The sequence below is a fragment of the Equus caballus genome, chromosome 12 (genome assembly GCF_041296265.1).
Source record: "Equus caballus isolate H_3958 breed thoroughbred chromosome 12, TB-T2T, whole genome shotgun sequence".
In the NCBI taxonomy this organism is placed as follows: domain Eukaryota; kingdom Metazoa; phylum Chordata; class Mammalia; order Perissodactyla; family Equidae; genus Equus; species Equus caballus.
In genome coordinates, this window is record NC_091695.1 from 47185533 (window position 1) to 47210702 (window position 25170).

A 25170-nucleotide genomic window follows, 5' to 3' on the forward strand; every position below is an offset into this window, starting at 1 on the left:
TTGGTATGCGCACAGGGCAACACTGAAAAGAAGACATCGTGAGAAGTGGGACGCCGAGCTCGAGAGTCCTGGGGGCCAGCAGGAGCCCACTTTACACCTGGTGGTTGCGGGAGGCGTCTGAGCTCGGGATGCTGCACACATCCTGCCGTGCGTGGGACAGCCCACCTCCCACAGAGAATTAGTGCAAGGCAGGGCTTGGCCGCCACCAAGAGGCACTCAGCGAGGGATTCCCCCACATCAGGTGCAGGGTTCACAGGTTGTGCAGCCAAAAGATGGACAAGTGTCAGGACCTTTGTAAGACACATAGGTAGAGACCACCAGGAAGGTGTGGAGCCCGTCCTTCCAGCCTGTGCCGTGCACGTGCTCTGCCTTCTGCCCACATCTCAGCAATTGTAGATACTGTCTGAGAACCTGCTGTTTCAGGTCCCCGACTGCCACCCTCTTTGGGTGTGAATTGGTGTATTTCGGCAGTGTGATTGTTGAAGTCGGCACGTGGACGCCGTGTGTCCATGAGACTTCTCTTTCCAGGTTCTCCAGCTCGAGCGGAGAGAGGCGCAGGACCTGGATGGCGTGGACTGACGTCGGGCCCTGCGTGGAGTGCTCCCCTTCCCCCGAGGATCCCACGTCACGTGGCCTCGCTAGTGACCACCGGCGTGAGCCACTCCCTGCCCAGACGGCGTGGTCAGCAAGTCTTGTTTTCCATTTTAAGGGAGAGGGGATCTCCTCAGTCTTCAGTCTCGTTCCTTTAACAAATGGCGGAAATAAAGAGGGCGTGATGTTTAACTCTCCTCTTGAAGCCAGCTCTCTCTCTGGCCTCCCTGGCCCTCGTGCAGCTGCTCCAGAATCTCCCCAGAGCCCGGGGCGACACCAAAGCCGAGGGAGAGTTCTTCAGGAAGGGATGGAGGAGGACCTGGGGGCAGGAGGATTCTGGAATGACTCCCGCTCACCCGTGCACCCACCCTTGCAATCTTCCTCTGTCCTTGCTTACGATTGTTCTCACTGTCCCTCTTTGTCCAGACCGGCCCGTTTCCCTGATCTGTGTTTCATGGTTATCATCATTGTCATTCTGAGGACGTAAGCCGGCGGGGGTATAGATTTGCCTCCATCGCATGCCACCAGGAAAGGCTTCAGAACATGGCATGCACGGGGCCCGCTGCTCCTTCGTCAGTCTGTGACCCTCCTGATGTGCTGCCATAAGGAAGGGTCCCCCCGGGTGGCAGGCTGCCTGACGTCCTTGCCAGCGTCCTTCGTCTGTCTCGGTCTCCTCATCTCTGGGTGGGTACCAGTGTTAAGTGGGGTGGTGCCGGAATATGGAGCACTCAGCTGGGTGTTGTCTGTGTTGCATAGCTGTTGTCACCATGTCATCTGTCATTGCCTCAAGGAATCCGTCCTCCACGTCACATCGTGGCCTGACCCTCCTGCCTGGATGGGTCTGAAGGCACAGGGTTAGCTGGGGCCTGTCCTGGGCTGGGCTGGCCTGCGTCTTGGCAGGACGGGGGGCACACAGGCAGGTTTTGGGGAGAAACATGCAGAAGGTTGAGATCCGATGGCGGTTGATTAGTTAGAACTAGCACAGCTTGAGGATGGGCGTTGCCTGCGTCTGTTCTTCTGTAGCCAGGCGGTGTGCGCCAGGAGGAGAGCTGGGCTCTGGGTGCAGCCCTTGCTGAATGTCCAGCCTTGGGTTCCAGCAACAAAGCATGGCCCCCTTTCTGCTGGGCCCCCAGGAATTCCCAGAAATATTTGCAAACCCCATCGGCCTGGACTTTCTGTGTGCAGGTTACCAAAAGCCCTACCCAAGAAAAGAAACTCATAAACAAGAAAAGGAATTTATTGATCGGCGTGCTGAGCAGTCCAGGGGTAATGACAGCTTCAGGTCTGGCTGGATCCAGGGTAGGTGCAACATCATTAGTGTTACCAGACATAAACACGGGTTCTTTTACCTGCCACATGAGAGAGACCAAAATGAAAACTGGAAGGCCAGGCTTATGGCAAGGAAAGGATTTTTATTTTGGGTGACGTCAGCCCTCAAATTCGTCTCCTTGAAAGATGGGAGGCAAGGTATTTTAAAAGTTGTGAGGAATGTGGCTGCTTGCAGGGAGGGGGAGTCTGTGGCCTCGCTGATTGGCACTGTCCCACCAGCCTGCGTTTGGCCTTGTGAGGCTGCTGGTAGGGAGGAGGATGGCGAGATAAGGGAATCCACAGGAGAGCATCCTTGGTTGTCGGCCTCCATGGTGCATGGTGGATTCTGGTCCCAGGAAGCTGAGGAGTTGGGGCCTGGGAAGCTTCCGTTTCTTGATATTCTCTGGACATCAGTTTCCCTGTAATGAACTTCAGAGGACCCGTAACCAGTCAAAATGTGCATATGAGGCCACCTGGGCTCTAACAGTTTGTGACTTCTACTTGCCTAGTGAAGTTTGGGGATACTAGGGTTACAGAACCTGGTAATTACCTGTGATTGTAACTTAGGGAAACGGGGCGGGGGGTCCTTTGGTTTTGACCCAATGCGTGCTGGGTTTAAGGTAGGGGATGATGTCGGCCGTCTCATTAGGACTCTGTTTCTCTTCTCCCCGACCCTGCTCAGCTCGTCCCTCTCTCTGCTGGCCTCCTTCGTGCTCCGCGTCTGGGTGCTGTGGCTCCCGTCTTGGGAACTCTTGGGCTCAAATCCAGTAGGAAATTAGGACATTCATCTTCCTTGTTTCTTCAGCACCAGCCCTGGCTTTCCTCAGCCGGGTCACATGCCCATCCAGGCGCCAATTAGCTACAGTTCACGGGTTCCCCAAAGAGGACCAGGAGGTGTTGCCAGAAGTGGGGAGAACAGATGGCGAGTCCCCAGACAGGAAGTTCCACTGCACACGCCCCTCAGACACGCCCTGGCCCTGGACGACGGCGCCTCCCTCGCCGCTCGCTCTCTAAGACCACACTTCCCAGGGACGTTGCTGTGGGCTCTGGGCCTGCAGACTGCACTCACCTTGCCCTCAGCCTCCCACAGGGGCAGCAAGACCCAGGCAGGGATTAACAAGGCTGCCCTGAAGGCTTGGGGAGGAGAGGGCAATGACGACACGTCCTCCTTCCCCCAAGGCTGCCCCCATAAGCCGGGCAGCATCTGCGCCCCTTCCACTCCTGGACTCCATGCCCCTCCTGCAGGGCCAGGAGCACAGTAACCACCGTCCCCACCCCTCTGAAGGCCCATTCTCAGGACGGAGTCAGCCGCGCAAAGACAGCGTGTGTACAACGATGAAAAGCCATTTGCTGCCCCTCCTCTTGGCCTTGGAGAACCAAAAGCCCATTGCTACGGTCTGAATCTTTGTGTCCCCCCAAATTCGTCTGTGGAAACCCTCACCCCCAGTGCGATGGTGTTAGGAGGTGGGGCCTTTGGAAGGTGACTAGGTCGTGAAGGTGGAGTCCCCGTGAATGGGGTTAGTGCCATGGAAGAGGCCCCAGAGAGCTCTCTCGCCCCCTCTGTGCGAGGACACAGCGAGAAGTCGGTGACCTGGAAGAGGGCCCATGCTGGACCACGCTGGCACCTGACTCAGGCTTCCTGGCTCCAGAACTGTTTAGAGAAGCTTCTGGTCCGTGGATTCTTATAGCAGTCTGAGCTAGCACACACGTCAAGGTGGTTTTTCTGAAACACAGGAGCAGTTTACTCCTCAAGGAGAATTCACTCCTCCACTCAGGAGAACCCAGAGATGGGGTGACACTCCAGCAGTCAGAGCCACGCCCGCCCGCGGGTGACGGGAGCCTTGTTCCTTCGAGGATGGTCGTCGGCATGGCCGGCGCGTGGAGGGGTGCGGACGCTGCGGGCAGCTCTCCCCAGCCCTGTGACCTGTCCCCGGCTTTGAGGGGATGGGGGTGGTGACACGAAGGAGTCCCAGGAAGTGGGGCCGTGGGGTTCAGCAGCTGAGGAGGTGGGAAGCTCACATGTTGTCACCTGAGATGACCTCACCCCGGGTGACAGGCAGGCCCCCTCAGTACAGGCCTCATCACCCCAGGGTGTCCCAGGGCAGGGTGGGCACCTTGCTGACTGTGGGGAGGAAGTGGGCGCCTGGTGTGACATCCTCATGTCTGCAGGCCCCGCCCACTTTGGGGGAGGCCATGGCTTGGGCACTCCCGAGTCTGCTGGAGCACTCAGCAGGAGCACTCCACGTCTGAGGTGAGGCCTGCCTGTTCCCACACCCGTGTGTGTTGGAAACGGGATGAGGGAGCCTCTGTCTCAGGGAAGGGAGAGAGAGTGAGCATGCGACACAGGACGGCCTCGTCGGATGGAGGCAGGGTCAGAGGTCCCAAAACATCGACTGCAGGAGCTGCCTGAGCTCAGGGGCTCCAGGACCCTGGCCCCTGCCAGCCTGTTACAGGTGGTGACCTCCAGTTACAGGGCGATGTCTCTCCAGTTACAGATAGTGTCTCCCGGTTATAGGGCAGTGTCCTCCAGTTACAGGCTAGTGTCTCCCCTGTCCATAGGGTAGTGTCCTTCCAGTTATAGGACAGTCACCAGAGCTCAGCCAATGAAAAGATACTGGTTCTTCTCTGCAGCCAGCAGGTCGCTGAAGGGTCCTGGCCCTCTCCTCAGACACAGACACAGACAAGACCCTCCCTGCTTCCTGGAGAGGGAAGGTCAAACGCAGAGCTAACTCCACATCTCTTGGGGCTGCTCCTGAGAGCTAAGACTCACCAGCGCCATTCTCTCCACCCCGGAGGGTCCCACAAGCCTGGGCTAAAACACTCAGTGACACAGCAGCCTGAGGGAGCCCACGAGGACCCAGGTCTCATCACACGGGTTTACTGAAGCAGCCACATCCACGACCCGGCTTAGGTGGTCCTTCAGACAGGAATTGATCCAAACTTTATTTCGCTGGAATCCTACAGGCAAAAGGACGGGAGAGTTTTGAGAGAGATATCACGTCCCATAAGGTCAATCCATTAGAAATCAAGGAAAAAAAAAAAACTATAGTAAGACCCCAGAACATGCCAGAAAAGTAGTCAGAAGACAAAGGCACACCGTTTCCAAGGGACCCATTGACACCCAAAAGGAGTGAGCAGCTGGTTATGCAAAACTGGAAATTAGCAGAATTCGGATAGTAAGACTAAGGTTAAAATCATCCGCTGTGTGTAGTCGGCAAGCGTGGCTTTACACAGCTCCTCGGCAAGCTTCCTGAAGGACAGTTTGACAGTAGGTTCCAAAAGGCCCAAAGACGTGCATTTCATTTCACACACACGAACCCGCTTCTGACAGTTCGTCCTCAGTTTTTATACAAAGAGAAGGAGGTCGCCAAGGGAATTACTTGGGTGCTTGACCTGGAGGAGCTCTTCCACGCTGAAGTGGTCATTGCTGGGGAGGTAGTTAGGGCCGTGTCCCAGAGACATGGATCCATCAGCGAGCTCCCCGTCATTCGGGGCTCCGCCTTCTCTGTTCTGCCCGTCAGGGGCATCTTCCCATCCTCGCCATCCTCTGTCTTCTCGCCCAGGGCTCCTTGAAGAACCCCCTTGATGGGCTCCCTCAGCTGCTGCCTCAAAAAGCCCCCAGTGAAGAAATGAATGGCAGGGTTAGCAGCGCTGTTGGTGGAAGACAGGAGGACGCAGATGTCATTGCGAGACTTCTTCTCCGTTTCCAGCGTGGGGAGCCCGATGATGCTGAGAGGCGGACCACAGAGAAGGAAGACCAGAATGGAGAGCAGAATGGCCAGGTGGGAGCTCTTTTGGCTGATGCTCTTGGACTCGGATGGGGAGCTGCAGGATGGATGCAGCCACAATGGAGAACGGGGAAAATACAGGCGCTGGTGGTGGTTACAAGTGCGGGGCAGAGCTTCGTTTTGGGGATAAGTGACCGTAGGTGTGGCCTGTCAGTATATTCATCAAAAGGGTCAGAATCCAGAGGAGGGTGCTCACAACGGCTGCCAGGGGCTTGGGGCAATGACACGGATACAAAATAGGGAAGAGGGCGGAGAGACGATGCTGAAAACTGATGGCGGTCATGCTGCCCAGGCCAGTGAAATAGGAGAACCTTAGGACCGTAAAGATACCAAGAAGAGGAAAGCAACGAGGAACGGAAGACTTTAGAGTTTGACAGATGGAGACATGATCTGGAAACAAAGATGCGTGAAATCCACAGTGGTGAGACTGAGGCTATAGACAGAAGGATTTTTTCCTGATGGACGAACCGACAAGCCAGATTATGATTCCATTTCCCACCAACCCATAAAGGGCCACAGCCAGCATGAAGGACCGGAAGAGCACGTGGCCAGTAATCTCTGTTCTTGGAGATTTCCCTGTGGGGTCAATGCTGGAATTATTGGTTGGCTTGCAAAACTGGTCTATGGTGAGGAGATCTGAGTTCAGGAAAGTTCTGCTGGGTTCTTTCCATCAGTGGATTCTGGGCACTCTTGGGCAGATGGCAAAGACGGAAATGCAGAACCTCAGGCAAGGAGGCCCCTTGCTTCTTCCTCCTCTCTCTGGCTCTCTCCTCACTCCTCCTTTCCACCCCTCCCTCCCTCTTCCCTCCTTTTGTCTCTCTCTCTCTTCCCCTTCCCTCTGTTTCCTGCCCCCAGCCCTGGCCACAAAAGTCCTGAGTGAAAGGCCTTCCTGCCGTTCCTGGTTCCCACCAAAGCATGCTTGAGCTCTCAGATTTTCCCTCATGGGCTGGGCCCCTTGTGCATCAGAATGGCTCACTCATTCTTTTCTGCATTCAACAAACTGATTTGCTGGATGTCCCCTCCAGGTCAGGGTGAGGGGAGTTGGGGAGACCCAGTCTCTGCCCTCAAGGACCCCAAGGTAACAACCATTTACAGGACAGTGTGATGAGAGAAAGAAGAGCACCTCCTTGAGCTGACCCTTGAAGACATAGTAGAAATCGTCAAGAGGGACGATGCACAACGCAGAGAAACCGCTGGAGGAAGAGCCAGGTGCTTGGGGAGCACGTCCACTCAAGGGTGGGACTCTTGCTATGGCTGGTACGTGAAGAGCAGTTTGGGATCAGGAGAGAGGACCATAGACAGTGTAAAGGTGGGTGGAGGCATCTGGTCCACCTTCTTACTTGGGTCCGGGTGGAGAGCTCGGTGAGCTCGGTGGCCGCCCAGATGTGCTGATGTCTGCACTGTGAGCCAGGCCTGATCCCAGAGGATCTCAACCACTCCAGCTGCTTCAATGCCATCCACGTGCTAATGACTCGGCAAAGAGAGTCAGCCACCAACGGTGCTCTTTGGGCTCTGAGGGCTATGCGTTCTCACACCTCGGTAGCTGTGGTAGACAGAAGAATGACTCCTCCCAATAGTGCTCACGCCCTGATCCCCAGAACCTGTGGATGTGTTAAGCTAGCAAGAGGGAATTAAGGTTGCAGATGGAATGAAGGTTGCTAATCAACTGATCTGAAAACATGGAGATTATCCTGGATTGTCCAGGTGGGCCCTAAATGTAATCACATGGGTCAGAGGAGGAGATATGACGATGGAAGCAGAGGGAGGAGTGATGCGATTGTTGGCTTTGAAGATACTGGAAGAGGCCATGAGCCAAGGGGTGCAGGTGGCCTCTAGAAGCTGAAAAAAGACAAGGGAATGGATTCTGCCCTGGAGCTTCCAGAAGGAGCGTAACCCTGTTGACACCTTGATTGTAGCCCGGTGAGACCCATTTTGGATTTTGGACCTCCAGAACTGTCAGGGAGCAGATTAGTGGTAATTTGCTCCAACAGCAGTAGGAGGCTCTTACGGCATCCCCTTCCATTGCCCTTTGGGCTTCACACCTCTTAGCTTTCCCTCCCTTGATTTCCGGCTTTTCCTTGCTTTCCACTCAGACTTCTTCAGCTCCTCTCCTTTTTTCCTCCCCAAGATGCTGATGCTTTCCAGGCCCCTTTTCTCGGCATTCTGCTCTCTGCTGTTTAAGCCGTGTCCCTGAATTCTGATCTCCTCCTTCGCAGGGCTTCCTGTGGTCACTCAGTTCCCAGGTACCGTCTCTAGCCTCCATCTCTCCTTAGCCCCAGGCTTGCTTATTGAACTGCCTCCTGATAACACCAAGCAGAACACCGCCCCTCAAACTCGTGCCCTTCATGGCATGTTTCTTATTCCTACAAGTTCCATAACCACACAAAACCCAGTCCCTTGGATCGGAAATGTGCGACTCCCTGGAGGGCATCAGGGCCACTCTGGGGCCGGACTCTTTGGGTTGGGTTCCTGCCCTTCCCACTAACTAGTGAGGGCCTTTGTGCAACATACTTGATCTTTCTGTGTCCCCATTTCTTCATCTAGAGCAGAGATTGGCAACATTTTTCTGTAAAGAGCCAGATAATAAATATTTTAGGCTCCACAGGCCACTGAACTCCCGACTCCACCCTTGTAGCGGGAAGGTCCCCAAGACTTCTGCCGGTGTATGCCGGCTCCTTCCTGGGGCTCTTCCTTATTAGGTCAGAAGGTCCCAGGCTGGGTTGTGTTGAGATGAAGCTCGTCATCTGCCTGGTGGCGGGGAGAGGAGGTGTGGGCAGATATTGGGGGATCGGGGGCACGTGCTCTCTTGTAGGGTAGAGGTCCCTGCATTGTGTCCAATAGGGAGGGCTGAGCACTCTGCATGCTCAGAGGGTGCAGGGAATCTGGGGGTTCAAGATTTGGGGTGCATCACCCCGATGTCCTCATCCACATCAGGGTCCCATTCTGCCCTAAGGTGGCTGACCCGCCAGGTGGGGAGTTCATTCTCTGGAGCTCAGCTGGCCTTTAGGCCCTGGGTCTGGACCTAGCGGCAGCATCCTGGCTGCAGGAGGGGAGGGCCTTACATCCACCCAGTAGCCCTTGGCACCCACACCTCCGTCCCATTGTCGATTCATCCCACAGCCGCTGATCACGTTTAACTCGATGTAAAGAGCCACCTGACCCCACCATGTACAGATTCTACTCTGACATGTTTCTCAAATGCCCAGTATGCTGCCCCAGCAGGACCCCACCCGCCACGAGGGAGGTTCACCCATCACACGTCAACGGGCCGGGGCCCTGTGTGCTCTGTGCCGCCTGCAGGCGGTGGATCCTCCTGGTCCAGATGCCGTCTCAGCATTTGCTCTTTGCCGCCACTCCTGGAGTCAGCTGCAGCATATCAGGGTCCCCAGAAGCAGGCTCTGTGAGGAGGGGCTCACAGAAGCTTGGGGAGGAGGGACAGGGAACATCCCAGGGTGCTCCCATGGTGCAGAGCACGGAGGTGCCATCGGGCTGCTCACCACTCTCCCTTGACCACACTCTCTGTTGGCCTCCTCTCTCCACTGGCCCACCGCACGCCAGAGTGCTGAGCAGGTCTGGGGTCCAGGCTCCCCTCGACCCTAGAGGAATAGGCCCCCAAGCCAGGAACCTTTTGCTGGTCTCCTTTCCACGCCGAACACAGGGACGTACAGATCCTTGGCATCTAACTCATGGGATCCCAGTCCCCAATTCCCAGGGTCGGGAGTACAGAAAGAACAAGCGCTGGCAGGAAGGAGGTGCCAGGAGAGTTACCCAGCTCCCCAGAGCCTGGAGACCAGACCCCGGCCTCCTCGAAGTGTCGTCTGGGCACGCAGAGAAGTTCAGGAGCCCAGGAGGTATGCCTGAAAATGCTCAGGAGATGATGCTGCCCCACACAGTTCAGAGCCCGAGGGGAGGCCCCAGGCAGCTGGAGGCCAATTGCAAGAGAGCCGAGTGGCCTAGGCCTGGGCTCAGAGGGGTATGTGGAAGTGGGCGAGTTTGGGGAAGGGCCGGCGGCTCCTTGATCTTTACGTGTGAACCAAATGCCACAGCTACAATGTGCCAGAGAGCCACCATCTAAGAATATGTACCCTTGAGTGAGCCACTCTGCTTCTGGGTTCCGTTACGCAAGAAAGGAGTAACTGTATTTCTCAGAGGTAATAACATTTTCTGAGGTGACGGGTCAGCAGGATGAACCAGGAAGGAGGTCCCACCAGAGCACGCCCAGCAGAGTACACGGGATGTGCCAATGCCCTGGGGGCTGGCAGGGGACCCAGGCTCTGGGAGTCGGGGCCCAGGACAGAAGGCTGAGTGGGAACACGCGGGTGAGGCCGGAGCATGCAGGGGACATCCTTCGGGCCCCATTAAGAGTTCTCTACTTGACACAAAGGCCCGTGGCAGCCACAAAATGTTTTTAAAGGTGGAGGGGGGAGGTGACATCGTCCTCTCGAGTTTGTGAAAGACGGCTCGAGTGTGAAGACCGGCTTGGGTGACCGCAGCTGTGGGTGGATGCAGAGGGGACCTCGGCAGGCTCCAGACGGTGCTCCATGACCCAGGAGGGCACAAAGACAAGGGTGGGCGCGTTTGAAAGGTGGGAGTGTGGAAGGGAGATGAGGCAGGGCGAGGAGGAGCCTACAGCTGGGTACACAGCTGTATGGAGCGGGGCGTCTGGGTCCCCGTTAAGCACGTAATGAATCTGAGACTGGGGGCTTCGGACAAGTTGTCTCACCCCACGGGTTTGAAGGAGCGCCTGCATCCAAGCCCAGCCCAGTGGCTTCAGAGCCTGCAGCCGGCTCTTCTCATGTAAATTGGTTCCAGTTAGGGCCACTCATCAGTCCTAGAAGTGAGAAAAAGGAAGAGCTGATCACTTCGTGAATCCTGCCGCGTGAGAACAGCAAGTGCCACTTCCTGTGTCGCAACCAGTGCCCCTGTTTTGGTTAAGGAAGAGACGGGGAGTTTCGGGGTCTAAAAGCAGAAGGGAAGGGGCTGTGACAGGACCAGCTGCAGAGGGGCTCCTGGTGAGGCCCCCGCTGGCCCGGGAGAGGAGGCCCCGCACGCCCGCCGACCTGCAGCTCAGCCGAAGCCCGCGGCGGACCCCAGGGGCAGGTAGGCATCCAGGGGGTCTTCCCCGGGCTGCGAGCCCCTCATCCTTTGGAAAGGGCACTGATGAGGGAGAGGAGAGTCTCGCTCTCTTGTCCCTGCATCTGAGGAGCTTCAGGCCTCGGGGCGGCCCCCCCTCGCCTGTCGAGCGGGCCCCTGGCAGCTCTGGGGGTCCACGATCTTGGGGCACGCCCTCTGCTTCCAGTACACATCGCAGCTTTCAGCCCACACTCAGTTTAGTTGATTCCACGGTAACTCAGCTCCATCATGTCTCTGGCCTAGTTCTAGAAACAGAGACAATTGCTGCGGGTAGAACCCTGTGAAGTGTGAGTCCTCGTGGTGCCCAAGACGGAGACCTCGATGCTCCCTGCCAGTTAGGGCAGCGCGGGGTCGACGGGGGCCTGTGGAGCCCAGACCTCCCCTTGATGAAAGAAAGCCAGGCCCACGTGTGATCTCCAGCTGCAGAGAGGGGCCACGGTGATCCCAGGGTCTCTCCTGCGTCCTGCGCTGTCTTTGGCTGTGTGTTCCTGCAGCCCCATGCTGTTCCCACCAGACTCCACCAGGCGCCTAGTTTGGGGTATGGTTCCCAGCTGTATATGTTACCCCCACCAGCCTGGAGGCCTGGGGCATCCCGCAAGCTCTGAGACAGCTGGACCAAGGGCCAGGGGGCAGAACCATCGCCTCTTCAGACAGCCGTGTGCCCTGTTCTAACTGTGCCGTCCTCGGAGGGGCCGTGCAGCGAACAGGACTAGGGACAGGCAGGGCCGAGCGCACCTGGGAGACCACATGCCCCTGAAGGGCCGGACCACAGCCTGTGAGCCAGTGATGTTCCCAGGAGAGAAGCCAGGCCGAACCCAAATTTTCCCAAATCTTAGTCTGTGTCGCCCGCGTGCAGCCCCATGTCAAGGCTGCAGGATAACTGCGGCTGACGGGACTCGTCAGCGTGAGAACTCGACATGACGATACTCGCTATTGCTAATCACTTATCGCACGTAATTACTGTATGTAAATTACATTTACGGCATAATTGCTAACATTTGTTGCACATTTATTACTGCCGCGTGCTGTGCCAGGTGCTTATGTTCTGAGCGTGTTATTAGTTCAGAACCAACAACTTAGACTCTCCGCTTGTGAGTGTCACCGGGTGTTGGCATCAGCACCAGCAGAGCACAGAGCCTTGTACACTGTGGGAGCCTGGAAAACTCTGATGTCAATTGTTAGTTTTACTAATAAGAATTCCTATTCTCCCTAGGGCCACAGAAGCAGTCAGAGCTAAGGGGACGTCCTGAAGGGGGCGGGCCTCGCCCAAGAAAGGGAAGGACACCGGACCTTGGGAGGCATCGGATCTCATTCCTGGCTGAGGCCAAGGGGAGTGTATTCCTGTCCTGTTCGTGGAGGTGAGGGCTGGGGGCGACCAGGGGAAGCGGAGAGAGAGGGACATAGAGGGAGCAGCCACAGGCCGGCTCGGGCTGGCATCTCTGCCTCTGATGCTCCTCTGGGTCTGGCTCTGCCGTCCGGGGAACTCTGGTTACCAAGAGGCGTCGACGGTGTCGAGTCCCCCGCGAGAATGCTCACCATCCTGCAATGTGAGGTGCCCACTCTTTTCCCAGGTCCCGTCCCAAAACCCGGGTCACCCCTAGATTAACGGAGGGTTCTGGCCCCTACCTGGGGAGATCTGAAATGTGGGAGGTTTGCCATTTTAAGGTCCAGTTGGAGCCAGATAGAGGTCCCTGCCTCTTCCAGTGGCAGGAGCATGCTGTCCTACACTGTGCCCGGTGAGAACATTACGGTCCTTCTACCGGGGGGCTCCCTCGTGCCCCACCCAGAGGAATTGGAGCCTCCCGACCAGGATGACAGGAAAAAAGGTCTGAAGAATGAGGCCAAAGTGCTTGGGGTAAGTGCAGCTGCACACAGGGGACGGGCTGAGTGCAGGTGACAAGTCCACGGGCGGGGTGGAGACTTCCGTGTCACTGCGGGGCCCCAGGCTGCTCTGGAGGCCGGGGGAGAGGAGTCCTCTGAGACCACCCAAGGCCTTCTCCTTGGGAAAGCAGGAGATGTCCCAGTTTGCGTTCCCAGGGAGTGTTCACCTGAGCTTGATTTACGAAACTGGACTTTCTTAACTCATTTTAAATGAGCGACTGGGTGATAATATACTTGCATACACCTTATTTTGGGGGTGCTCAAAAATCTGTGAAAAACTCTTCTAGATTTTACTTCCCAGGGAAGTTCTTTCTGAAAATTATAGAAACTTCATCCCCCTGCTCACCCTTTTTGAAAACGTTAACCATTTTGAAAACAGATTGGACATTTGCGCTTTGTCTGACTTCGAATGAGATCTCTGTTGTAATCCACGATTCCTCAACAAGAAGCCGCTCCACTTCATGACTGAAGGGAGGCAACGGGGGGGCGGGGACGGGGCAAGCGGCTGCAGAGGCCAGGGGCGGGGATCCTGATGCCTGGTACCTCCTCAGTGCCTCCCTGACCACACAGGCTGCTACAGCTCCCTCAGTCTCACCATGTATCTGTCTCACCTTGGGTTGAAAAGAGCTTGCTTGCTGAGTCAGTCTTGAGGTCCATTAAGAGACTCCCTTCTCACAACACCTGAGAAATTGCTTGGTACATGTTATATGAGCGTAAAAACTTGTGGTGGAATTATTCCGGGGCTGATTCAGACAGTCCGCTTCATAGCCCTGTCATAGCTCCTGGGGTCCCTCTCAGCTAGGGAGCCATGCCCTGAACAGAAGTCCATTCACCTGGCACAAGGTGGGGACCAGCTCCCACACCACCAGCTGTCTTGGAGGCACATCCGTGTCACAGAAGGGAGGAGGGGAGAAGCCGGAAGGAAGCAGAGAGCGTGGGCCATCTGAGGGCTGGGTTCCAGGGCTCTCGCTGGAAACCCGGTCCCTTCCACCCAGGGCCGAGAGGCAGGAACACCATGCGTTTCCCTGCGCCCTCATCGGGGCCAGTGATGGGCAGGGCCGGGCAGCACACCATCCACGCTGGCTTTCCAAACCCCCAGAGTTCTATGCAGTGCGCTGGGGTCACACCGAGAGCTCTGAGCGGGCCTGCCCTTAACTGGCTTACCCAGCGAGTCCGTTCCTCGGGCTGAAATAACACAGGACACAAACCGGGTGGCTTGAAGACAACAGAAACATAATCTGTCCCAGTTCTGGAGGCTACGAGCCGAGCATCGGGCTCCGCAGGGCTGTGAGCTCTCCTAGTCCTGGGGCTGCACGGGCTCCTTGCTCACAGCCGCGGGACTCCAGTCCCCGCCTCCGACTTCTCGCGCCCTTCCCTCTGCGTCTGTCTCTCTGTCTCTCCTCTTCTTGTAACCACATCAGTCACGTTGGATTAAGGGCCCACCCTACCCCACTGGGAGCTCACCTTCACTCACATCTCAGTTACACCTGCAAAACCTCTCTTTCCAAACAAGGCCACATTTCCCAGTTCTGGGGTGGAGGGCTCAGACGTAGACTTTGGGGGGACGCATTCAACCCGCAACACCAGGTAAGCCTCTCTCTCCCCCTCAGACCATCCAGATCCTCTCAGGGGCCATGATTATGAGCCTGGGGGTCCTTCTGCTGTGGACTTCCTTCCCCCGTCACTTCAGCCCGGTTATTGTAACCTTGGTGTCGTCTGGATACCCGTTCGTTGGTGCCAAGTGTGTGAGTCCCGTGGGCACTCGTGGGAGGGTGGGTCCCTGGCGGGGGGGGGGGGGGGGCGCGGGCTCAGTCTGGTCTGCTCACCTGTCACCTGGCAGTGTCCGTTATTTGGAAAGCAGAGATGCAGGTGTGGAATCTGCTTTGGGGCTGACGGGCCAGAAGTGGGAGGAGGCCAGGGAGGGTGGAAATGACTCTGCCAGTGGGAACAGCATCGACTTGCTGGCTCAGAGATCAGTTCTTCTGAAAATCATCGTACTGTTGTCCTCTAGGCCTCTGGGAGTTCAGCAGCTTTTCTCTGGGGTGACCATATAATCTGTAGAGCCAACAGGGACACTAGTAAACATAAAAGAAGGTGCTATTAATAATAATGCTGTGACAAGAAGTACACCCGGACTGTCCTTGGCAGCCGGGACGTAGGGTCACCCTACTCCTTTCCAAGTTCAGGAGAAGCCTGGGGTGGGAGGGGGATAGGAAGGACCACCCCCCCCCAGATATGATCAGTGAGGAACAGCGAGACCCAGGCACACGGGCCGAGTAACCCGGATATGGGCAGCACACACCGGCCGAGTGGCCAGGCCGGTGGTCGGCAGCTGTGGGACCAGTGGACCCCACCCTAAATGTGAAAAGATGGATCTGATTGCTCAGAAGCTCTGCCTGCTGCTGTCCATCTCCAGAAGCCCTTCTGGAGAGTTCTGCTTCAGACCCACCTGGGAGTCCTGAGTCATCCTGACGCCCCCGGGGTCAACGAGCTTCAGGGGAGATGTGAACGCCCCTTTCCCACAGCCTAGAGCCTGGCCACGCCTCGCCCCGCCTGTCGTGCCGGAGGTGACTTTGGCACTCTCCCTGGGCTGCTGCCCAGCGTGCCTGCCCTCTCCCCGGGGGCTCCTTCTGCTAGGACTCCTGGGACAACTTTTTGCTTCCATCTTGCCACAAAGTTCCGCTGCATAATTTGGTTGTTACAGCTCCTTAGAAATTACCCCATTCCCCTAAACCCGTCTTTTTCTCTGATGACCCAGAATCAAACACTTTGATCCAGCTTTTTGCGAGGCCCTGCAGGTTCCTCTCCCCCGGGCTCTGTTTTCCTTCCGTTCTTGACTCTCATCTACCAGAGCCCACGGAGCCAACAATCCTTCCCCACAAGGCCCTGTAACGCTCAGCAGCCCTCCCTCCCTGGAAAAGCCTCGCTCCCAGAGAAAGCCCTGGACCCTAAGCCCCTTCGCCCCGGAGGCACGTTGTCTCCGAGCGGTCTCAAGTCCTCATGGGATTTTTTTGGATTTCTTCGTCCTCCTGTGTCACCTGCCTTTCCCCACTTGTTCTGTAAGCCCCTATGGACCTGGATGTGACCCAGGACCCAATGTCCCTGATGCCTTCAGTCCTACAAGGATGTTCCTGGAGGTGACCCAGGACATGACAGCTTGGTGGTAAGGACATCAGGGCTGCCTCTCTGCATAGAAACTGACCTGACTATTTTCCTCTTTTCTGAGTAGTTTATCATTTCTGGATTGCTATGTGTCAACTTGGAAAAAAGATCAGCTAAGCGTTTGGTGAGTATGGGGCCAGCGGCAGCTCAATTCTTCCTGGGAAATTCGGAGGGCACCCCTCCCAGTTGCTCTCTCACACTTTCACATGAAGGAACGGACCCCCGGGTCAGCTACAGGCGCCCTCGGCCAGCGCCTGGTCAGCACCCGCTGGTTTCTGGGGCTCCTTTCATGATCCCTGTTCTGCACCCAGCACCGAGCCTTCGACAGGCACTGAGTGGCTCCACGGAGAAATCCTGTCCAGTCATGACACCATTTGGTGCCAGCTGGCTGCCTGGATCCAGGTCCTTGGTGACCACAGGGTAAAGAGGTGATGGGGTACTTGCTGTTTGCCGCCAACTGGGCAAGAAAATCTGAGACCACAAGACCACAAGAAATGTCCCTCCCTCGAGATGAAGCCAGAGCGGAGTCTGTGTGGGCTGGAGGAGAAAATGTTCTGGCTGAGACCGGTGTTGGTCACTGGTGGTGGCCAGAGGCACCAGGAACTTTAACTGTCCTCTCTTCCCAGGTGACACGCAGGGCAGTGGCTGTCACATCCCAGTCACCCAACTCACTCCCCCACCCTGGGGAGCCTGGGGTGGGGCAAGACCCCAGGGGTTGCTTTAGGGGGGTTCCTTCTGCATGGGGGCAGGAGAAGGAAACTATAAGCGTGTCCCCTGGTTTTCCAAGGACTTTGTCTCCCTGACAGTTTGGGCTCAACATGAACCCGGTGATGAGTCCGGGATGAAGCTCTTCCCTCGTTAGATGAGGCAACAGGAAATGGGGTCTCCTGCTGCCACACTTCAGGGGTCACTCGTCCAACACCAAGGGCAGCTCTTCTGTGGTGCCTCCGAGGAAAGCCTCGAGGCGGAGCCCATCGTAGCCCCCGAGACTCTGACCTCAGTCAGGACAGCGGAGGATTCACAGGGAAGTTTAAATGTGGTAACTGGGCCCCACAAATGACTTCCCGTTGCACACTGTGCCTGCTTGTGCCCGACGTAGGTTACCAGGGTTTTCAGGAGCTTAGAGAACATTCTGGGACCCTTAGGCAGGAGGCAGTAGCTCTCAGCGGGCAAAGCTCATGTTTCAATGTGGGAAAAAGCCAAATAATCAGACCTCCCACTGACAAAGCCACAGAGAGAAGAGGAAGGAGAGAACTCGCTGAACAAAACTTGCAGACAGAGGAGAACTCTTCTGAGCTGTCGGCCTTAAGATCACAGCGTGGTTTCCTCTGGGGACATTTGCAGATTCTGGATGAGAAATAAGGACCAGGCTTGGTCTGGGAAGAGACTTCTGCTGAGAGAAGGAAAACCAGTGCAGCTTTGAGCAGCCACCCGAAGCTGAAGTGACCAGTCGGGCACGTGGGGCACTGAGGACACAGCCAGATTTCCGCGTGGAGCAGCTGCCGAGTCCTGGGCCCGCCGAGTCCCCACAGAGGCAGGGAAAGGAGAGCGAGGCCTCCACCAGGAGGGGTGACATATTCGGCATCTCATGGATCTTAGGACGGAAGACCAGGCTGGGGAGGGATCAGGCATGCCACAGCTGGACCCCATCAAGATTTTGCTAGGATGTGGAGCCGTGTGGGGTGAGAGAACACAAATCTGTGCCAGGAACCCTGAGGGTAAACACCCCAGGACTGAGGACTGAAGGGGGTATCTGCCAGGCTCTGGTACAAACCAGGGGAGGGCCACCCCCAAAGAGCAGGGGTGGACCGAGAGAGAAGGGGTCTTCCTAAGACGCCTCCAGCCCCTCCTGGCTCAACCGCTCGTCTCCACGTGTGGCCTGCTGGCACCCATCTTGACTACAGTTTGTCTTGTGTTTCTATCGTGCCTTGAGGCTGAGCTCTCCGTAGAACACTCTTGGTAAGGGCTCTGAGCCCCAGGAAGAAGATCCAGCCTGTGATGCTGAGACACTGGGTCTAGAACATCCCTCATGCTTCAGGGACCCTGAGCTCTTCCAGGAATAAGCGAAGGGGCCTCACTTCCAGCCCCTGCTCCGCGGGGGCCTCTCTGATAACTGGAGCCCGGCTCAGTTCTTAACACACAGCCGCTCCACCTGCGAGCCAGGCTGGCAAGAGCTCCACCACCTGGGCTCAGGCTGTGGGCTGGGAGGGCCAAGGCGGGCCAGCCCCAGGTCACATAGGATGCAGCTTTCACAGAAGTGACTACAAAGAACAGGCGTCAAACTGGGCCAACTTAGGTAAACTAAGTTCGTGCTGAGGGCCAGCAGAAGCAACAGGAAACAGCACATTTCCTCAAATATCAGTAAAAATACGGACTAATGGGGTCCATACAATATTAATGAACCCAGAGTGGCCAGGTAATAAAGAAACAGACTCTCTGAGTTTTAAGTACCTCAGCGCCTTGCTCCCTGCATCAGCTTTATGGCAGAAGATACTCCGAGCATCTTCTCATTACCTTCTGGGAAATGCCTTTCTCCGGCACTTCACCCCGTTAGGTGCGTGCGCTGGGGTGAGCCGTGTGATAAAGGGAAGGAGCGCAGCCTCCCCGGTGCTCCCGGGGCCCTTCTGGAGCTTTGCTCCCAGGACCATCGTCAGGAATTAGCTCCGGCTGGCATGGTGGCAATATGATTTGAAGTGTCACGGCATGAAAAGGGCCGGGATCATCTTTTCCCAGGGATTTCTCGAGGCTCCAAGAGGGGTGGCGTGGTCCTTCCAGGAGACGAGAAGGCCAGAAGGTGAGGACCCGGGTTTGTTCTCCTGTTGATGCCGGGCGTCCCCTTCCTAACCATAGAGAGGGGCTCACTTCCCAGGGGCTCCCTCGCTGAACTGAGGCCTCTGTTCTCAGCATCGCCAAGACTTAATGGAAAATGAAGCTCCCGGGTGGAAGGCTGTGCAGAACAAAGGAGGCGCTGAAAACCGCCCCCTGCCCAGTTCTGTAGTCTCCACACACTGACAGTGTGTGCTAACGCATCCCACAGGTGGTCCTGGAGCACGGATTGGTCCTCACTGACTTTCAGAATGAAGGACTTAAGGCTCAGACAGGTGTTGGCAAACCCAACTCTGAAATCTGAAGGATTAAGTGGAGGGTTCTTATGCATCCCCCGGACCTGCATTGATTTAAGCGTCTGATGCTTCCTTCCTTTTCCCCTCAAGGGTGACAGGCTCCTTACACCATCCCTCAGGAAACAATCGCTGTGTAGATGATCTCATCCATCATCATGACTTGTCCACAAATTCCAACTCTTTGATTCTCATCATAGACACATCCAGGCTTCCCGGGTAGCTATAAAAATGAAGGGTCCAGGATATTGAAAATTATAATTGGGGAAACGTAGAAAATGATACCCTATGTTTTGGGGCATACATTCTCAATGAGGCGATATCACCTCCAAGGGACAAAAATAGGTTTGAGGGGAGGGATCAAAGAAGCTAACTCTTTTTTATGTCTGAAGCGCAAGTATATGCATAGTATATAAACAGATACACAGTATATCTGTGGTATTAAAATGTCTAATGGAAACAATTGGAAAAAGTCAGAAAAGACTCCTTAGGGGGACCACCGTCTCCTCCATCATCACCATCATCATCATCACCATCATCACCATCATCATCACCACCATCGTCATTTTAAAGAAAGGTGAAGGAACACTGCCTTCGAGTGATTTCCCAAGGAGATCATTCCTGCGGGATAACACTCTGCCAGCGTTACCTCCCCTCTCAGTTTCCTGCCGAGGTTAATGGGGAAATGGCCATTCGTTCCTCTCCAGGGACTTCAGTGGTGACATCACTGATACCCTCAGAGCAGGCAGTCACGAGGAAGGGCATCCAATGGTCTTGACGCCTGTGTCTGTCTTAGCGCTGAAGAGCTGATGCATCTCCGAGATGAGTCTGTAGAATCGCGTTCCTTTCCTTTCTATGAGTCACCAATACATAGTCACCAGGCACCAATATGGAAAAAGGGGCATTTTTAAAGACAAAGGGCATTTGCCGAAAGGACTGTTCTTTCCCATTGACTTGTGTTGGCAGTTTTTTTGAGCATCAACTGGCTGTAAATGTTAGGGTCTCTTTCTGGACTCTCAGTTCTCTTCCATTGATCTGTATGTCTATCCTTGCACCCGTAACACACAGTCTTGATGACTGTAGCTTTGTGGCAAGTTTTGAAATCAGGAAATGTGATATCAATGCTCTAACTTTTTTCTTCTTTTTCAACCTTGTTTGGGCTATTTTGAGTCCTTGAATTTCCACATGGATATTAGGGTCAGCTTGTCAAATTCTGCAAAGAATCCAGCTGTGGATCATTTGGGCTCCTTCACTGAGCGTGGACCAGGTCTGGGGGAGAGGTGTTGTGCAAGCAGGAGGACCCATCAGAAGACCACTGCCAGGATCAGGAAAGAAGATGGAGCTCTCAGCCGGCAGGAATCGTGGGGGTGCGGAACCCCCATGAGGTGTGGTGTGAGCCTGGCAGGCAGACCCAGCACGATTCCTCATAGGCTGGATGTGGAGTGAGACAGCCAGGGAGTCAAAGATAACTCTCTGGCTTCTGGACTTGGCAAACTGAGGTACCATACTGCCCTCGACCCATATGGGGCAAATGCCAGTCTGGGGAGTGTGGAAGACGTCATTGTGAGACAGTCGTTGCACAGGTTGGGTGTGAGGCTCTGCTGGATTTCAGGTCGAGTCGTCATCTAGGCAATGAGATCACTGAGTCTGACGTTTCGGAGGCACATCAGAGCTGGAAACGCACACATGGGATTCACTGAGATAGAGATGGTCCTTCAGATCACGTGCCTGGATGATCTCAGCAAGGCAGCGGGTGTAGACGGAGCAGCGGAGCAAGGATGGAGCCTTGAGCACTGCGGCACTGAGAGGCTGGGCGGAGGAGGGGGAGGGAAGGAGACAAGGAGGGCGACCAGTGAGGCGGGAGGGAGAACGGGGGGGGGGGGGGGGGGGGGGGGGCGGGGAGGTGATGCTCTAGAAGCTAAGTGGAGAATTTTTATCAAAGGGGACGTGTGATGAACCGTGCCGAAAACTGCTGAAGAGTCAGGTCACTCCCTCTTTGTTCCTGGACGTTATTTATAACTCCTCTGCACCTAATCACAAGCTTTTCTGCTCCTTTTGTTTGTTCCCTTTTGTTATCGTCTGTGTCCTCCTCCAGAATGTGTAGCATGTGACAGTGCCAAACGTGTGGCCTTGTCTTCTGCGCTTTCCAAGTCGTTTAACACAATTCCCGTCACATAAAATGTCCCCGAGACATATTGGTTGAAAGGATGAATGAATGAATGAATGAGGGAAGGACGTGTTTAGACACATTCCCGTCCTCTCATAGGTCTTGTGTGTTCACATTCTTGTCTTCGCAGGGAGTCCCTACTCTACAGACGTCTTCCGAGCTCAGCCTCGACCACAATGAGCAAGTCTTCCACATCAGCTTATGAGTTCAAAGCAAATGGCGCCCTCCGTGTCGATCTTGAAGAATTCCGGCCTCTGATGACCGTCCTTCCTCTTGCAGTCTTCGTCTCCCTCTGGGGGCTGGCGGGGAATGGTCTGGTTCTTGGCCCCCTCGTGTTCTCTGTCAAGTGGGCCCACTTCACTGTCGTTATTTTCCATTTGTCATTGGCTGACTTTATCCACCTTTCCCGTCAGACGGTGTTTGTCATGTGAGTAATATTAATTCTCTTTCACAATATTTTGTTTCGTCTCAGGTACATGGACAGAGTGCTATTCACTTCATACACAGTTGGCCTCTGTCTCCTGACTGCCATCAGCATTGGACGCTGCCTGTCTGTCCCATTTCCCGTCTGGTACAGACACCGCTTGCCCAAGCACACGTCCACCATGGTGTGCATCCTGATCTGGGTCTTATCTATTACGATAAATGTACTGAGGATCCTACCCTGTAGAAATTTTTATGAGCCCATGGCTTGTCGTGTGTACACTGCTATCATTGGTGTGATTATTTGTGTTCTTTTTGTAACAAAAATGTGCATTCTGACTACATTGTTCAAAGTCAGGTCCGGCTCCCAGCGTAATCCGCCCCTCAAGCTTTATATCATCCTCCTGCTTAGGTTGTCTTCCCTTTGTCCTCCCGCCCTCTTTTTATTAAAATCTTCTTAGCTCCCTATGCTAACATATCCTATTTGTTTTCGCTTATGATCGTGCTCTCCTGTATGAGCAGCTCTGCCAACCCCTTCATTTATTACTTTGTAGGGAGATTTGGGAAGCAAAGGCATCAGGAACATCTGAGGGAGATTTTCCAGAGGGCTCTGGGGGAAGAGGTGGATCCGAAAGGAGATACATCGAGTGGAGCGGTTAGTAGTTCAATCTGAGTAACCGGAAGGGACATAGTCAGGGCGCCTTTGAAATTACACAACTCTACTCTGCATGAATTTCTGATATACTCAGCCCCAATCCCGTATCTTTGTCCTCCACCTCTTCTGTCAAGGCCTGGAAACCACCTTTATTCACCATCCATCTGAGCCGGGATGTCTGGAGCTCATGGGTACAGGGTGAGCGTATCTTGCTTTGGATGGTCTTTCTCTCTACTCCATCCCTTGAGTGTTTTACTCTCCACACAATGCGAGCTAAGTCTTGCCAAACTCATGATCGGTCCACCGGGTCCAGGGCCCTTGGGGTGGGAGGAGCGAGCGAGGAGAAGCAGGTATTGGAATCCTGCTTTGATAAAACTATTCCTATAAACTTATATGAGCCACAGCGCCATTCTGAGGCTCAGCACTATCAATCAAAAAGTTTTATAGGAATTCTAGTCTCCCTTTTTTGGAATAAAATGAGATGACGTGTGAAATGGAAGAGGTCCATCATTTTAAATGAGTAAGTGCTGAATTCTGAGGTCAGACCGCCTTTTCCTCTCCTGATCCGAGTCCTTCTGCTTTGAGCGATCTGCTGTCTGCGCCCTGTCTTTCCTTTGTTTTATTCATCACTAGCTCAAATACCGACTTCGAGTTCACCGACATGTTTACTTATTGTCAGTGTAAAAAGAAACATGGCTTACGGTGGGAAAAATGCCTTCTGAGATTCTAGAGTTTGACTGATGTTCGGGAACACCACGACCCTCGCTTTCACTGAAACAGCAAATAAAGTTGCATTCAGCTGGGCAGTTTGTCTCTCTTCTCAAACATTTGGTGGGGCTATGTTCTTAGGTTGGTCACTGAGGGAAGTTGGTGGGAGAGAAGATTTCTGTGCCACTTCAAATTTGTAAATATTTAGAGTTCAAAGTCTCTCTAGCTGGCTTGATAGAGATTTACCCGATGTCTCTGGCTCTTTGGAACCCACTGACAAACAAAATCTAGAAGAATCATCCTTAAAAACACACTCTACCATCTCTGTTATTTGCTTCAGCCAGAACCCCATTGTATTTGTGAACATGGGGGATGGGGGATGAAGCGGAAGGCCCTGGGGAGCTATGGAAGAATCCATTCTACTAAGGTGGTGGATAGTGAGGAGATACAGAAGGACCACTGTGACGCAGACCATCAAAGGCTGGCACACACGTCACAGGCACAATCTCAGAAGTCAGTCTTCTTCCTACGGAGCTCAGCGTAATGACCCTGTGCGTCTGTCTGACAGGACTGCCATGATAAAATCCCACAGACTGGTGGCTTAACAGAAATTACTCTCTCACAGTTCTGGAGGCTGGAAGTCCGAGATCAAGGTGTCAGCAAGGTTGCTTCCTTCGGAGGCCTCTCTCGTTGGCGTGTACATAGCCATCTTCTGCCTGTGTCCCCACACGGTCGTCCCCTCTGCGCGCGTCTGTGTCTAATCCCCTTTTCTTATAAGGACTCCGGTCATATTGGATTAGGACCCACCCTTACGATTTCGTTTAACCCGAATGACCTCTCTAAAAGTCTGGTCTTCAAATATAATCAAATCGTGGGTTTAGGACTTCAATATATGCATATTCATATATGAATATATATTTGAGGGGGACACAGTTCTGTCCATAACATCATCTCTTAGAAAATCTACTGCAAATGGGGTGTTTGATATTTGGGTTGGTGTCCACTTTCATCTCTGATCTCTGATGGTTGTCTGAAATGTGGCCCAGACACCTAACCTGTGTCTTCAACGCCAGCCATGAATCTCCAGTTCCAGGAAAAGCTCACTTCTTCCAAAGATAAATAAACCCAAAGCAGCCTGGCCAGAATCTACACAAAAAAGCTACAAAAACAATGAATTAGGAAATAGTGAAAAAGAGGGCTGATGTCTCAGCGGTAACATTCCTCCCAAGGAGGAGACGGAACTTGTGACAAGTTATTTCACTTGGAATTGACACCGGTAGTGAAGAAACGAGCACTAATCACCAAGAATGCGTGTCAGAGATATGAGAGCTGCCTGTGGAAGGTTTTTAGGGAGCAGGAAGAGCTAAGATCTGGACTCGCTAAACAAACGAATCAACATAAATGAGAAGGAAATATCACACAAAGAAGGTGAAATTGGAGAACAAAGCAAAACACAGATTTATAGGATATAGATAATAAAAAACAAACAAAACAGACAGAAAAGAGTTAAAAGAATTTTTGCTCGTATGTGAAAATATACCTAAATTTTGTATATTGACCTTGTCCTGGGGACACTGAAATTTACTTACTAATTCTAATAAGTCATCTGGAGATTCTTTTGGATTCTCCATGTTTCTACTTTCTGGAAAATTCTAAATTATTGAATGTCCATATCACATCCCAGGAAGTATTTGACTCAGAATAGTGAAACACCTAGACCACAGCAAAGGAAAAACAACAAATTACATGTAATTGGAATGAGCATGTGATAGGTGTACAAACAGAGAAACTCTGGAATGACTTGGGGACTATTAATAATTATTCTGGGACAAAAGGCATTAAGTGGACTGTCTCAGGAACATATGGTGAGCCCATGAGTACTTATTTCTTTTTCTGAACTGCTTGAGTGAAGGTTGAAAACTAAGGTAGACATTGGTCTGAGATCTGAGACTTTTCTCCTTTCCTCACAGAGGTATTCACTGCTATGAATTTCTGTTTTCCTTAAGTGCCATCCCACGAGTATTGCTGTTTGTTTCATTTTCACTCAGTTCAAAATACTTTCTAAATTCTCTATTGACTTCTTCTTTGACCCATATATTGTTTAGATATGTGCTACTTAATTTTCAAATAATTGTGAATTTTCCCTGATGTCTTGGAGCTGTGCATTTATACTTTTCACCCAACTTGGAAAAATTTTGCCCATCACTTCTCCAAGTGCTTTTTCTGTCCCGTCTC

General features: G+C 53.8%; 2 protein-coding genes across 8 annotated transcripts in view; both read left to right on the top strand.

The window, feature by feature from the left end:
- The window catches only part of NADSYN1 (NAD synthetase 1), a 42644-nt gene extending 41856 nt beyond the window's left edge, over positions 1 to 788 (top strand). For all 7 annotated transcript variants that reach the window (XR_011424154.1, XR_011424153.1, XR_011424155.1 and 4 more), the window contains one exon: positions 529 to 788. Coding sequence is in view for 4 of the 7 variants with exons in the window: in XM_023654659.2 (XP_023510427.1) it covers positions 529 to 579 (51 nt within the window). In the remaining 3 variants the exon portion in view is untranslated. The remainder of the gene's footprint in view (positions 1 to 528) is intronic.
- A 9872-nt stretch (positions 789 to 10660) lies between these two features.
- LOC102149840 (membrane-spanning 4-domains subfamily A member 6D) lies at positions 10661 to 23033 on the top strand. Its single transcript, XM_070230244.1, has 6 exons — positions 10661 to 10787; positions 12034 to 12178; positions 12486 to 12675; positions 14312 to 14446; positions 15931 to 15987; positions 21280 to 23033. The coding sequence occupies exons 3-6, from the start codon at positions 12535 to 12537 to the stop codon at positions 21352 to 21354; spliced, it is 408 nt and encodes a 135-aa protein (XP_070086345.1). The 5' UTR covers positions 10661 to 10787; positions 12034 to 12178; positions 12486 to 12534; the 3' UTR covers positions 21355 to 23033.
- The last annotated feature ends 2137 nt before the right edge of the window (positions 23034 to 25170 follow it).